Source organism: Nipponia nippon, unplaced genomic scaffold (assembly GCF_047370975.1).
Source record: "Nipponia nippon isolate SJK-2023a ecotype South Korea unplaced genomic scaffold, ASM4737097v1 scaffold_6, whole genome shotgun sequence".
In the NCBI taxonomy this organism is placed as follows: Eukaryota; Metazoa; Chordata; class Aves; order Pelecaniformes; family Threskiornithidae; genus Nipponia; species Nipponia nippon.
In genome coordinates this window covers 20,659,080-20,670,977 of record NW_028262380.1, presented here as the reverse complement: position 1 = coordinate 20,670,977, position 11,898 = coordinate 20,659,080, and the positions used below count along the sequence as shown (strand labels likewise).

Here is an 11,898-nt window from a genome sequence, read left to right as displayed (position 1 = left end):
GTAATGATGTAAAATAAGAGAACTGTCACTTTTAATTCAATCAGGTTTTATTTTGGATGTTAATATTAACATTTTTAGAAAATGGAATCAAAGGCTGGCCATAAAAAAAAAACCCCGATGTATCAGCAAGCAAAGTCACGTCTTTTTTTTCTTATTCTTTACTTTCTTTCTGGAGAATATGGCATGCTTCATAGCTGATCTTTTCCAGATCCCCATCCTTACCCTCTTCAGAGTTTTCTGCCTTTGCTTTTTGTCAGCTCTGTAAAGCAAAAAAGGAAGATACAGATTAGAATAAAACGGAGAACATTCTTCTGCATTTGCTGGTATTTTAAATAATCTGTCTCTTAAGTATATGAACTTAGAAGTACTGTCACAGAAAGTACAAGGAACATTTCATCTTACAATGTTATGACATTTAATCTTCCTAAAACTGTTTTTCCACTTTATTGCCATTCATTATTTTTCATTTATGCACTTAGTCAGCATTTACCTTTAAACAGATGTAGAAAACTTAAGAAATGCCACTGACCAAGTATAAAAAAGCACATACAGACTTTTGTGCTCAATATATAATGCATGAATATATAATAGAAAGGCTTAGAAGAAAGGACATAAAGTTTAACAACATTACAAAGACTCTTGCAAATACAGGACCTAAATAGAACTAGCAAGTGGATTGTTTTCTGTCTCTCATAAGGGATGTATTTCGTAACACAAAACATGGAATAATTTTAACGAATAAAACATACAGATGTTTTTATTAGAAGAAGAAACCTAAGTTATCTTCTGTAATAAATCAACAAAAGAAATAACTGATGGCCTGAAAGGACTAAACCATTCCAGTACAATATATACTTGACAGAAGAAACAGATGAGGTTTCATGAAGTATCCTTTTTACTTTTCTAAGCAAAGAAAAAAAAGGTTAAGGGAGGAAATTTTTAAGAGAGAAATGTAAAATGAAATATTGCTACATTTTAGCTCTAATACTCCATAAGCAAAACTCAGATTAATGTCACAGCAGGACAGGAAGCAGTACACCTGTACTTTTCTACCATCCAGCAAGCATCTGGTGACTCTCTTGATGCTGATCCAAGAGGTTAACTATCTGAATCTCATTATGCAACAGAGGTACACCTTTTGGGAGGGAAAGTTTGCATTTCCACTGTTACATCCATTCAAGTCAAGAATCACAAACAAGCCCACACACTCTGGAGAGGAAGTTACAAAAGTGTGGGCCAACTATCCCGAACTGGAAAGCCTGAGCCAACTGCTGGATCATTGCTTAGCAAATCCCCTCTCCTCTTTTCAGTTAGCTCCATCTGAAGACCATCACATGCAATTTTTTTTGTCTCTTGATACATACAAGTATGTGCTTGTGTATGTTACAGAAGCACAATCATGGCAGAATAAAAGAGCTTAATGTGCCCCTCTTTTAATAAAGATCTTACATGGTGGAGATTTAGGCCATACGACAGAGAGCACCTGAAATACCAGATGGAAAAAAGAAAAAGATGCCACAACACAGCAAAAGAAACATGAAGCAATAAAAACAGCGCAGTAACTGTTTTCACTGCCCTTTCATGAGGAATCCGAAGGGGACTAAAGTGTTTCATCACTTTAATTTTGAATCTTCTTGACAGAGCTATCCTATGCACCATTCACCAAGTTTGAGATCCGTATACATCAGTTTTGAAAAAAAAGCCACAGTTAAGGAACTGGGAACCAGAGCGAGTGACCTGCCTGGTTTTTTTATCATATCCTCCTTCAGTATGTACTCCCCAGCAATAGAGCAAGTGGACAATAGTGAAAGCTGATGACAGCACCCAAAGCCAAAAATTATCTCTTTCTAAATAATTTCCATGAAAAAAAGATCTAATCTCATCTGAATGCTATCTTTTATTACATTAATGCAATATCACACTTACTTGCAAGCTGTTCTGGTGTGGGAGAGACTGGGACAGGTACTGCGTTTGTGACCTGCCTTGCCACAGACAAAACAGCCGGCATCAGTCTTCTCACAAGTGTGGTTTTGAAGAGCGCAGCAGTTGCAATTGTTACAGTGAAACCAAGCTGCAAAATAAGTAACATGATTTATGATCTTGAAAAGGTTTAGAAAGATCATTCTGAAACTAAGCTTTAAATATAGGCGATATTACCAGGTTTTTAACTTTGCTTTAGTTTTACAGAGACGGATGTAGTCAGTTTCTAGTCCCTGACCACATTTCCTAAGGCAGCCAGGTACTTCATTAGATACATTGTGTAACTTTTTCAATATAACTGAATTATTTCGCCATTAGAACTATTATCCTGTATGTGATCTTAACATGAAAAAAAAGTCCAGATGTTACAATGGACTTACAAATTGCAATTTCTGTATCAGTAACAAAAATGAGTGCTTCCGCTATTTAAACACAGCTATAAGTACAACTGCATTTGTGTATGAAACATGACTTGATCATGCCCTCTCAAACACTTCAGTAATTGCCTGTTCATTTATAAAATTCTAATGAAAAAGTTTATAAGATCAGGAAACACTTGTACGACAAATCAAAATATTTAAGTTTCCCCGTAACAAATATAACCAGGATTTAGTATGCCTTGACAAGAATTTATCGCATTTCCACACAGTGCAAATACACCCAAGTTATCTAATGGCAACTCATGTGAAATTGAGACTTTTCCTTTACTCTATGTCTTCTGCATGATTACATTCTATTTCTTTTACAGAATATTTTCTCTTCTGGTTTGTCATCTCAGTTTCTTTGGACTATATCTTAAACAGTAAGTGTGTTTTTATTTAGAAAAGTATGGTTCTGTACTCACAGGGTTTTACACATTTTTTGCAAAGAACACAATGTTTCCATCGTCTACCATCCTACAAAAGATGAATAAATGCAGTTTGTTTGTTTTAAAAAAACACTGATTCTGTCTTAAAACTGAACTACTTATGTATGGCCCCCATTATTTACAGAAACAGGTCCTCTGTAGGAAGGACTGTAACTTAAAACCAACAGTCCTGAGAATCTGTGACAACTGCAGCAAAATGGCTGCATTTTGAAATTAGCAAGCTCTGCAACTTCTGAAACATAAGAAGAAATGTATGCGTCAACAGACCACTGATGAATAAAGTATGGTGTAAGTGGAAAGTAGTAAATTTTTCCTTTCCCCTTTCCAACACAAAGGAATTGGGGAAAGAGAAATTAATTCACAGGAGGTTATGAATGATGTCCTGTGAAGTTAATAAGTCTACGAAACTGAACTGTTTGCGTATTCCCAAGGAAATCGGTATCAGAATAAGTTTTTACCAGAACAAATATTACAGAAGTTATTATTTGACTACTGCTAAAACTGCCATCCAGAAAGAAGTCAAAATACTTACTTTTGATGTACATGAATTGCACGCCTCACAGTGCTGGTTACCAGAACTAACATACCGCTGACATACAGCGCAGAACCTGGAAAAAAAATTTATAAATGCACTGGTCCACTATTTGCTCACGAAGCAATATAAATTAATTTTATACAAGCTCAACAATAAATATAAGGATTGCAAAATCACTTTGCTAAATTAAAGATGACATTTTTAATGCATAAAATCACCACTTAGGCCCAGAGCTTCATAATAATTTAGACACAGTACATCCAAATAGTAAAATTCAGGTGCTTGAATTCAAATTAGCAACACTATCAGCAGTACATCGAACCAAATCCATTTTTTGTCCTTGACACTTCTCTTAGCATTCATTTTATTAACTACTGTCTCAACCAAGCTGATTATAAGGGATAGCTGTAAATGTCTGTCTCTCGTAGGCGTGCACAACATTTCCTATGGACTAGCTGAGGAATCCCATCATTCCACGCTGGAAAATGTAAACCTCTTTTTGGGTGCCCAGCTCTCCTACGCGTTGTTTATAAACATGCGACCTTAGAATGAGACAGAGAAATGTGCTCTTGAGCCTGGCATCCAAAAGTTAGGCATGACAACACTGAACAGCACCATCCCAAAGTCCTTTAGGGACTTTATGCCCTAATTAAGCACAAACTCACTCCTTCAGTCACTTGAGAGTTAACGCATCTTACCTATAGCCCTCTTCTACAGGAAGTACAATCATACTTGGGGTAAGGTTCGTGAAGATACGGACAGGGGACTGTCTACGACCTGTCTTGCCGTGTTTATAAAGTGCATGATTATCATAGTCTACCTATAAAAACAAAACCATAGAAAAAGAGTCTTAAACCGAATGCTAAGCACAGGCAGAACTATTGACATATTTATTATCTTTATATGTGTCTTAGAAAATTTTCATTTTTGCATAAAAGACTCTAACCCCAAATTAGATTACAAGTTCTACAGCAAGTATTTTGTCTCATTTATTTTTAAATTTGTGCAACCATAATATCGCGCTAGATTCAGGAAACTAAGTTCCCAACACTACAATAATCCTATTTTACTTATCCCTTTTTGCTCTTTTGCATAGGGATATCTGAGATAACATTGCACTTGTTTGTTCTACGAAAGAGCAACCCATTAAAAAAAAATAGAACTATACTGTCTGGTCTATCAGGCAGTACAAGAGTTGATGTGCATCTTAACCTATCTCAGAATAATTACAAAGGTGTAAATCCAATCAGCACTGCTTTTTCCAGCACTGCCTTCAGAGACTTCTCGCAAAAATTCTCATCTCTGAACAGCAGCAGGAATGCAGAGTCTAGCCAATCACGAGTTTCCAATTTTCTTCCACAAATTTCCATTCTACAAGATATAAATATGTTGTCCAGAACACCCACGTGAAACTTTATGCAGAGTTGTTATGCGAGAAAATAAAACTTTTAATATCATGAATACCCATGACTGATCTCTCAGGTCACTGACGGATACAATATTGGAGAAGCTGATACCAGATTACTGCGTTATCACTGACAACTTCATTTCTTACACAATTCCAAAAATTTCCATTGTTGTAATACTACTCTGGTCCCAGCAGTTTTGGAGATTAAAGACCTTGATTTTTTTTTTTTTTTTTAACCAGGGCTGGGCATTACCCACCAAGCTAATGACATTTCAACATCTGGGAAAAATGAAACACTCTTCTTCAAGTTACCTTTCACCTCTGCAATATGCACTTGTTGAAATTCGTGCAAATTTTGTCACACTGAAAACTTTGTAGAAGAAATTAGTTAATAGACAGGTGACAGATGAGTTAAAGGAATGTAACGAACTGTAGGAGTGTGACAAAGTTATCAAAGGTACGACTAATACAAATAGAGAATCTGGGCTTCAGATGATGAGCACCACAGGGTTTGCAGTGCCTCCAATGCAGTCAAAATTAAAGTTCAAGAAGGCGGCCCATCTACAGACAAGTGCTACCATTGTATCTGCTTTTATTCATATTCCTGTTCACACTGCACACAACTAAAATTTAGCAGATTCACTGGGTTCAGTTATACCTGGTAATCCATCATACTGAAGCTTGGGAAAAATTCCAGAATACGAGACTCAAAGAAGTATGGAAATATCCAGAACATGGGCATCTCCTGGTTGTTATGACCTACTAACGAAAAGACTTAGATGTACATTAAAGAAAAACAAGGTACATGAAGCATGAAAAATTTACAGTAAATGCATAAACAAGTATATGTATGTCATGCTGGGCATAAGAACTAGTTCCTTTAGGTGACAGAAAGTTTTGGTATATTTTATATATGCGGATCTGTAAGCTCCACTTAACTAACACCTCTTATCACCTGCCTACGCTGGTAAGAAATGGTACTGGTTTGACAGCTTATTCTTCTCTACCTTTAAAGTCCATTTTAATTGCAAAGTAGATTTTTAAACAATTTGTAAAAATTTTCAAGAGAGACTTACAGAACTGGGTATTATTAAACTAAAAGTATCAGGAGAGTATATGGGATATATGGTAGTTCATCTTTAGAAATTATAACATGAGTGTGTTCACATTCACCTGAGTAGCAAGAATCAGACTTTTAAATAGGTATTTTTTCTTACAGTGACATTACAGCTCAACCCTCCTATCTGGTTGTAATACATACCCTCTTTTTCTGGCTCCTTCCACATTGCCATCAGTTTTTTAAAACTAGAAGCCAGTGCTTCCACTAAACCTCCAAATGGGGGATCAGTTACCATAATGACTCTTTCACCATTGTCTTGATACAAGAATTTCCTACAAGTTTCATGTGCAGCCTACAAGAAACAGAGGTTAATTTCCAGAAATATAGATTCAAGAACTGTAAAAATATTGTATCTGACAATACAATGATTATTTTAGAAGTCTCAATTTTGAAGATGTAGCATTTAAAAAAAAAAAAAACAAACCAACTAGATTTGAAGCACTGAAAACAAGTGCCCTGTTCAGTTAGAGGTAACATTATCAAGGGCAGATGCAGTTCAAGCTTCCTAAGATAGTCTTCTTCCCAAGGGTACTAAATTTAACTTGGAAAAAAGATGTTACTCATAGCAAGAAAACAGAGTTCTGGCTTAGAATATATTTTATTCATGCCCTGTAACTTTAGTTTTATTCTGTAACACATTATCAGAGTAACAGGAAAAAATTCAGTCTACTGAAAACTGATTCAATCCATACTGGTTATAAAAATATATAGTGTTCAAATTTTAGCAATCCAACCTGGACTCTATTATTAAATGAAATGTAAAAAGTATGGATTCACTGCCATCTTGCAGTGCTCTCTCATCTATTACTTAGATTCTATTGCATTCCAAAAGCAGGTTTTTAACACTAATATGCATTCAAAAGTGCTGCAATTCAGTCCTTGAAGTGCCATTACAGGTGTCACCTTGTCACACCTTGAAAAGAACACTGCAGTGTTTAAAATGCAGATGAACAGTCTTTTGTTTTAATTGAAAAATACAAAACTTGAATAACATAACGGATAAAAAAATTCAAAGGTAAGGCTTTCAGACCAGCCTCACATTTCAATCTAGATGATTCTTTTTATTTTCAAGATCCCACTCAAAATTAGACTTTAGAATGGAAAAAAATCTGAAAATTACCTTCATAGTGTGAAAGGTATTACAATAGACATGTCTATGCAAATCAGTGGTGGCTTACTAATAATAGCAGGGGAAGAGCAAAGAGTGAGTGAGTATGCTATTGGGATAAATGTTTGAAATTCGTGTTTGGAATTGAATTACACTGTGATTCTCTGTACAAAGCTACAATAAATGTCCTACTGCAGCTGCAGGTTTCCTTATGAACTCAAAATTAAGCACTTAACGTGACATTTAAAAAGAAACAAGAAATTCAGCATTTTTTTAACCATGACACTAATTCAACCTCATTTTATGACAAAAAGGTTAATCTTTTGACCTTGCTCGTCTGGAATAAAGCAGGAAAACCTCCTCTTCCCTCCCACCTCAAGTACCAGTGAACAAGTCACATGGCAACCATTGGGCTTGTCCAGGCTGGGAATGAAACAATTAATTCTGTTGTAGCAACACAAGTACAGGGCTAATGAATACTTATAAAAGGCAACAACTCACAATGAATTGTCATTTTAATAAAAGCAGCAGTTAAGGTGTGTAAGTAACATTAGTTAGCATAAATTTAATAGGCCGCTTTATCTTTGAATCAAGTGGGAGATAATTACTGAAGAGGCACTGTTATTCTTTGATTTCCACTACTGTTGACCATTTTTATCTCATGGCAGTTGTTTTCTACTAGACTACTCATGACTTTCTTACAAAATTCTGCATCAACAACATGTACTTCTTTACAAAGCACTCAAGAAATACTTGGCCTTACCTCTCCACCAAAAAAATAATGATTAAACATGTTGTAGTGGCAGAATTCGTCTTCTGTGTAAAACTGTGAATACCTGTAAAATAAGTTTTAAGTAGTACAAAAATATAAACAACTTCTTGCCTGCCCTAAGGGGCATTTACAGTGAAAACAAGACCTTAAGAAAAACATCATCTTTGGGTTTTGATTACTGACAACACATACCAATGCTAAGAATTAAGTATAATTACTTTTCTGATAGACTGGATGTCAATTGTGTATGTGTGCAGGAACAGAGATGCAGAGACAGGAAAGGGAAAACCACCACCAATTTATCTTTTAAAGCAGTAAGAACACAAATCTTTGTACATACTCTTCAGACAGATAAATGTTTATCAAAACCTACCTGAAATCAATATCTAGCAGAAGGCTCCTAACCCTGAAATCTTCTTCTTGTGATGCTTTTGACTGGATCATTTCATGAAGCCTGAAGTGTAATTGGAGCAAAGAAATTTAACACATAACCATTGGCTTCAGAAATTATCTTGCAAGACAAGAATGTCTGGTACTTTACTAAACCTAAAACCAAACAGATAGAGAAAATGGAGTAACCTGAATTTGGATTATTCCATTTGGCTAATATTCAAAGTTAGAAAAACATGTTAGTCTTAAAAGATGAAAAGTCAGTGGAGCCTATTGGATCACCATGAACAAAACCACCCCAAACATAAGAAAAAAGAAACTCATTGTCACTTCTGTAAGAAACAAAGCAAGACATTTAAAGTGTGTATGTATGTGTGTTACTTGCAATGCAGCTACAGTCTTCTCCTGTATCTTATGAGCTCAAAGCAAGACCCCACTAGATGCTTAGATAATCCCAACCAATTAAAGCAAAGTGAACATCTTATTACAGGAGAATCCTTGATCATTTAACTATTAGTAAGCTGCAGTTCTGAGACAGAAATATTATTTAAAAGTGTAACAACTCTCACTGACGTACCTGGGTGTTCCAACAGAGAGCACTCGTCTGAACCCTAAATCAATAATAAGATCCAGTAGGAACTGGCAACTTCTGTCTGCAAATAAATACTGTGCATTTGTTTTTTTATTCTCCAGTGGATACAGAAGTTGACTGGGACTTTTTAACTGGGCAGTGGAGATATCACACAGGAACTGATGATCCGAGTGTTTCTCCCATTCAGCTGGCAACAGCAATTGCTGGCATTCCTGGCAAAACCTCCTCTTTGCTAACGGCAACAGAACAAAATTCTTGTACCTTTAAATGCAAAAGACAATAGGGAACAAACTTTGAAAAAGCCTCTACAAAACACATGAAGGGGAGATATGAAGGGGGTTTCATATTTTGTAAGAGTTCAATTTAAACAGGCAATGTACTTTAAGCTGCTCTTGCAAAACTCCACTATCTACATGTCAATGAAGTAATATTTATGAAAAAATATTCAAAGGACACTTTGAAAAAGCCTCCCCTGAAAGCAAGCAAATAATATGCTAGCCAAATATATTGAGAGTCACCATAAAATAACTGGATTAGAGAGTGAAGACTCTATATCAACAACCAGCAAGCAGTCTCGTATGTTTATACACAAAACTTGGAGATTATGTGTTACTGGATTACCTTTGCTTCTTTTCACAGTGTAAGCCTGTTACTTTTGCACACTGAAGTCATGAATAATTTTTGAACTGAAACTGCTACTGACCTGTTGGTAGCACATTATGAGCACTAACGTAAGAAGAACTATACATACCAAAAAAAAAAAAAAAAAGATACAGTTCCCGGGTTGGAAATATCATGCTCTAGTTAGATGTTTCATGCTATTTTCCTGTTACAGTCAACCAGTTCTTATTTTTCCAAGTCCCTCTGGCATGTTTTCATATTTTGAAGAATCCCGAAATATTATCCCTACATTCAGAGTACCTGAACTTGCATTACTTGATTTTTACTGAAGAAAATATACAGAACAATACCTTTCCACATTCTGTCTGTGTGTAAAAAAAGGCTGATGATTTCTATTGTACTCTTCACGTGCTGCAAGCCTGGTTTCTGACACCTATAAAATGTATGTTCATAAAAAGTTACAAAATGAACCGATATCGCTCTGTATTGTAGATTAAATCTCAATATTAAACAAAAAGGTTGCGTCGAAGGTCTCGTGCTTTAGCTACTCTGCATAGAAAAATTATCACATTCTTTGGATTGTTGTTTCAGAAGAACAAGCATGACTGCAGCACAGAGGCATGCTGCATAACAACATGAGTCTCATTGTGAATTTAAACTGCAAAAAATAAATAAATAGAAGCATTTTATTCTTCTACCACACGTAATACTCAGGGAAAAACTCAAAACACGATTATGATCAAGACAGAAAGAGGTATACTTTGCACTAATGCCTGCCAGCAGTTGCAGTCCCTCTGAAGAACTACGAACCAATCCTGGACAACTGATGACAGCGGAAACGTTGCCCAACTCTTTTGTGTGTTATTCTTTTAAAAGCATGACAGCTCTTCTCTGAGTCTTCTACTTCATTCCCACAAAACATACTCAACGGTTTCACAGTTTCACAGGGTTTCAAGACATTTGTGCAAAACTCATGCAACTGATTTGTTTGAAGGGGGAGACAGTAAAATTCAATAGAACAAAAGACACCTACAAAAGATACAAGTAACATTCAAAATGACACTTCACTAGGAATACCATTTAAATCTACACAACTGAGTGATTAACCACCTCATTTTCTCTTTATACAACTTTTCAGTAGTAACCAGCACAGCAATGAAATGCTTACGAACGCGATTAAATCCCAGCCTGCCAACCTGCTGAGGGCAATGACCGCAACACAAGATACTCATTTAGGAAAAAGTAAAGCAAAACGCAGTGGACAAAAAACACAGCAAGCTCTCCATGAATACATATCAATCCCTGTTTTGTTACCCTACAATTATCTGACCAAAGTTCTCTAGACAAAAAGAAATTGTTGCAGATGTTCTGAGACTACTGAGCATCACGCAGATCCCCACCGTCTCACTATTTTGTATATCCCATTGTTCGCCTGTATCCACCAGATTTTCTCTTAGTCATGGAAAATGAGGACATCTTGGGATCAGAACTATGCTATTTTGTTCAACGTTGCATAACAACGCCAAACTTCATAACCTGAATTCCTAAGTGTTTTGGCAATACTAGTTTTGCTCAAAATGTACGCAGCCTTCCTTGAAAGTTATACTTGGAACATGCTCTCCCGACAGAAATAAGTGCTCTGCTAAATATAAACTATTAGACAAAGCTTACAAAACAGCAATTGCCACAGATTTCCAGAAAAAAATATACTTCCCCCCCCCCCCAATTTTCTGTTAAATAGAGAAGAAAATCCCCAGTATTTACCACAGTTTTAAGCAGTGCTCTCTTACCTTCTCATCTTCCCACTGGAAAAAGTTACAATCTCTTCTATCCCTACAAGCTGAACAAGCATAAAATCTTCTTCCTTCCTCTTTTGCTTGGCCTACCTTTACAAACAGAAGAGCAGGACCTAAAGGACAAGCGTAATTATAAATGACACACGGGACACCAACACATCTGTTGCAATGCCTGCGCTGCAAGCGTCAAGCTTCCAGGACCGGACGCATTAACAAAGGCTGCTGTAAAACGCAGCCCCTCGCAGGGGAGCCCAGAACGCAGCTGGAGAGGAGCCACAGAGACGCTCAGGCAGGTGTCAAGCCCCCCACCCCCCGGCAACCGCGGCCGCCTCAGTCAGCCCCGTCAGAGCCCCCGGCCGGCCCCGCTCCTCCCCTCGGCGCGGCCCGCACCCCCATCCGCCCGAGCGGCCTCCTCACCGTGCGGGCAGCTGGGAGCGCCGGGCGCCAGGCCGAGCAGGGCCAGCCCGCCCGCCCCCGGCCGCTCCGGGCCGCACAAACCCTCCGGCTCGGCGCCCGCCATCTTACCGCCTCCTTCCCGGCAGCCCTCCCCACCCGTAGGGCAAGGCAGGCGCGGGGCAGCCGGCGCTGCGGCTCCCCCCAGCGGTGCGGCGGCCCCACCGCCGCGGCAGAGGACCGGGCTGGGGCCGGGGCCGGGGCCGGGGCCACCTGCGGCGGCACCGGCACCGGCACGGCCGCCCCGCCCCGCCC

At 37.9% G+C, this 11,898-nt stretch overlaps 1 protein-coding gene across 2 annotated transcripts; it reads right to left on the bottom strand.

Annotated features, from left to right (window-relative positions):
- Positions 1-8: 8 nt before the first annotated feature.
- ZCCHC4 (zinc finger CCHC-type containing 4) lies at positions 9-11,821 on the bottom strand. Of its 2 annotated transcripts, XM_087738023.1 has the most exons (13): positions 11,608-11,723; positions 11,185-11,303; positions 9,745-9,827; positions 8,759-9,034; positions 8,165-8,245; positions 7,783-7,855; positions 6,053-6,203; positions 5,450-5,550; positions 4,082-4,203; positions 3,381-3,456; positions 2,825-2,876; positions 1,927-2,071; positions 9-259 (listed from the first exon to the last, which is right to left on the bottom strand). In XM_087738023.1, the coding sequence occupies exons 1-13, from the start codon at positions 11,708-11,710 to the stop codon at positions 136-138; spliced, it is 1,506 nt and encodes a 501-aa protein (XP_087594149.1). In that variant the 5' UTR covers positions 11,711-11,723; the 3' UTR covers positions 9-135. The 2 variants fall into 2 exon arrangements, with proteins under 2 accessions (XP_087594149.1, XP_087594150.1); XM_087738024.1 differs by lacking the exon at positions 9,745-9,827 and having other exon boundaries at positions 5,450-5,553; positions 11,716-11,821.
- Between the last annotated feature and the right edge of the window lie 77 nt (positions 11,822-11,898).

Coding starts and splice junctions, on each gene's coding strand:
- ZCCHC4 (XM_087738023.1), bottom strand. CDS start 11,710: ATGGCGGGCGCCGAGCCGGAGGGTTTGTGCGGCCCGGAGCGGCCGGGG. Junction 8,246..8,758: donor CTCTCTGTTGGAACACCCAG/GTACGTCAGTGA, acceptor ATTACACTTCAG/GCTTCATGAAATGATCCAGT. Junction 2,072..2,824: donor CAAAAAATGTGTAAAACCCT/GTGAGTACAGAA, acceptor CTTATTTTGCAG/CTTGGTTTCACTGTAACAAT.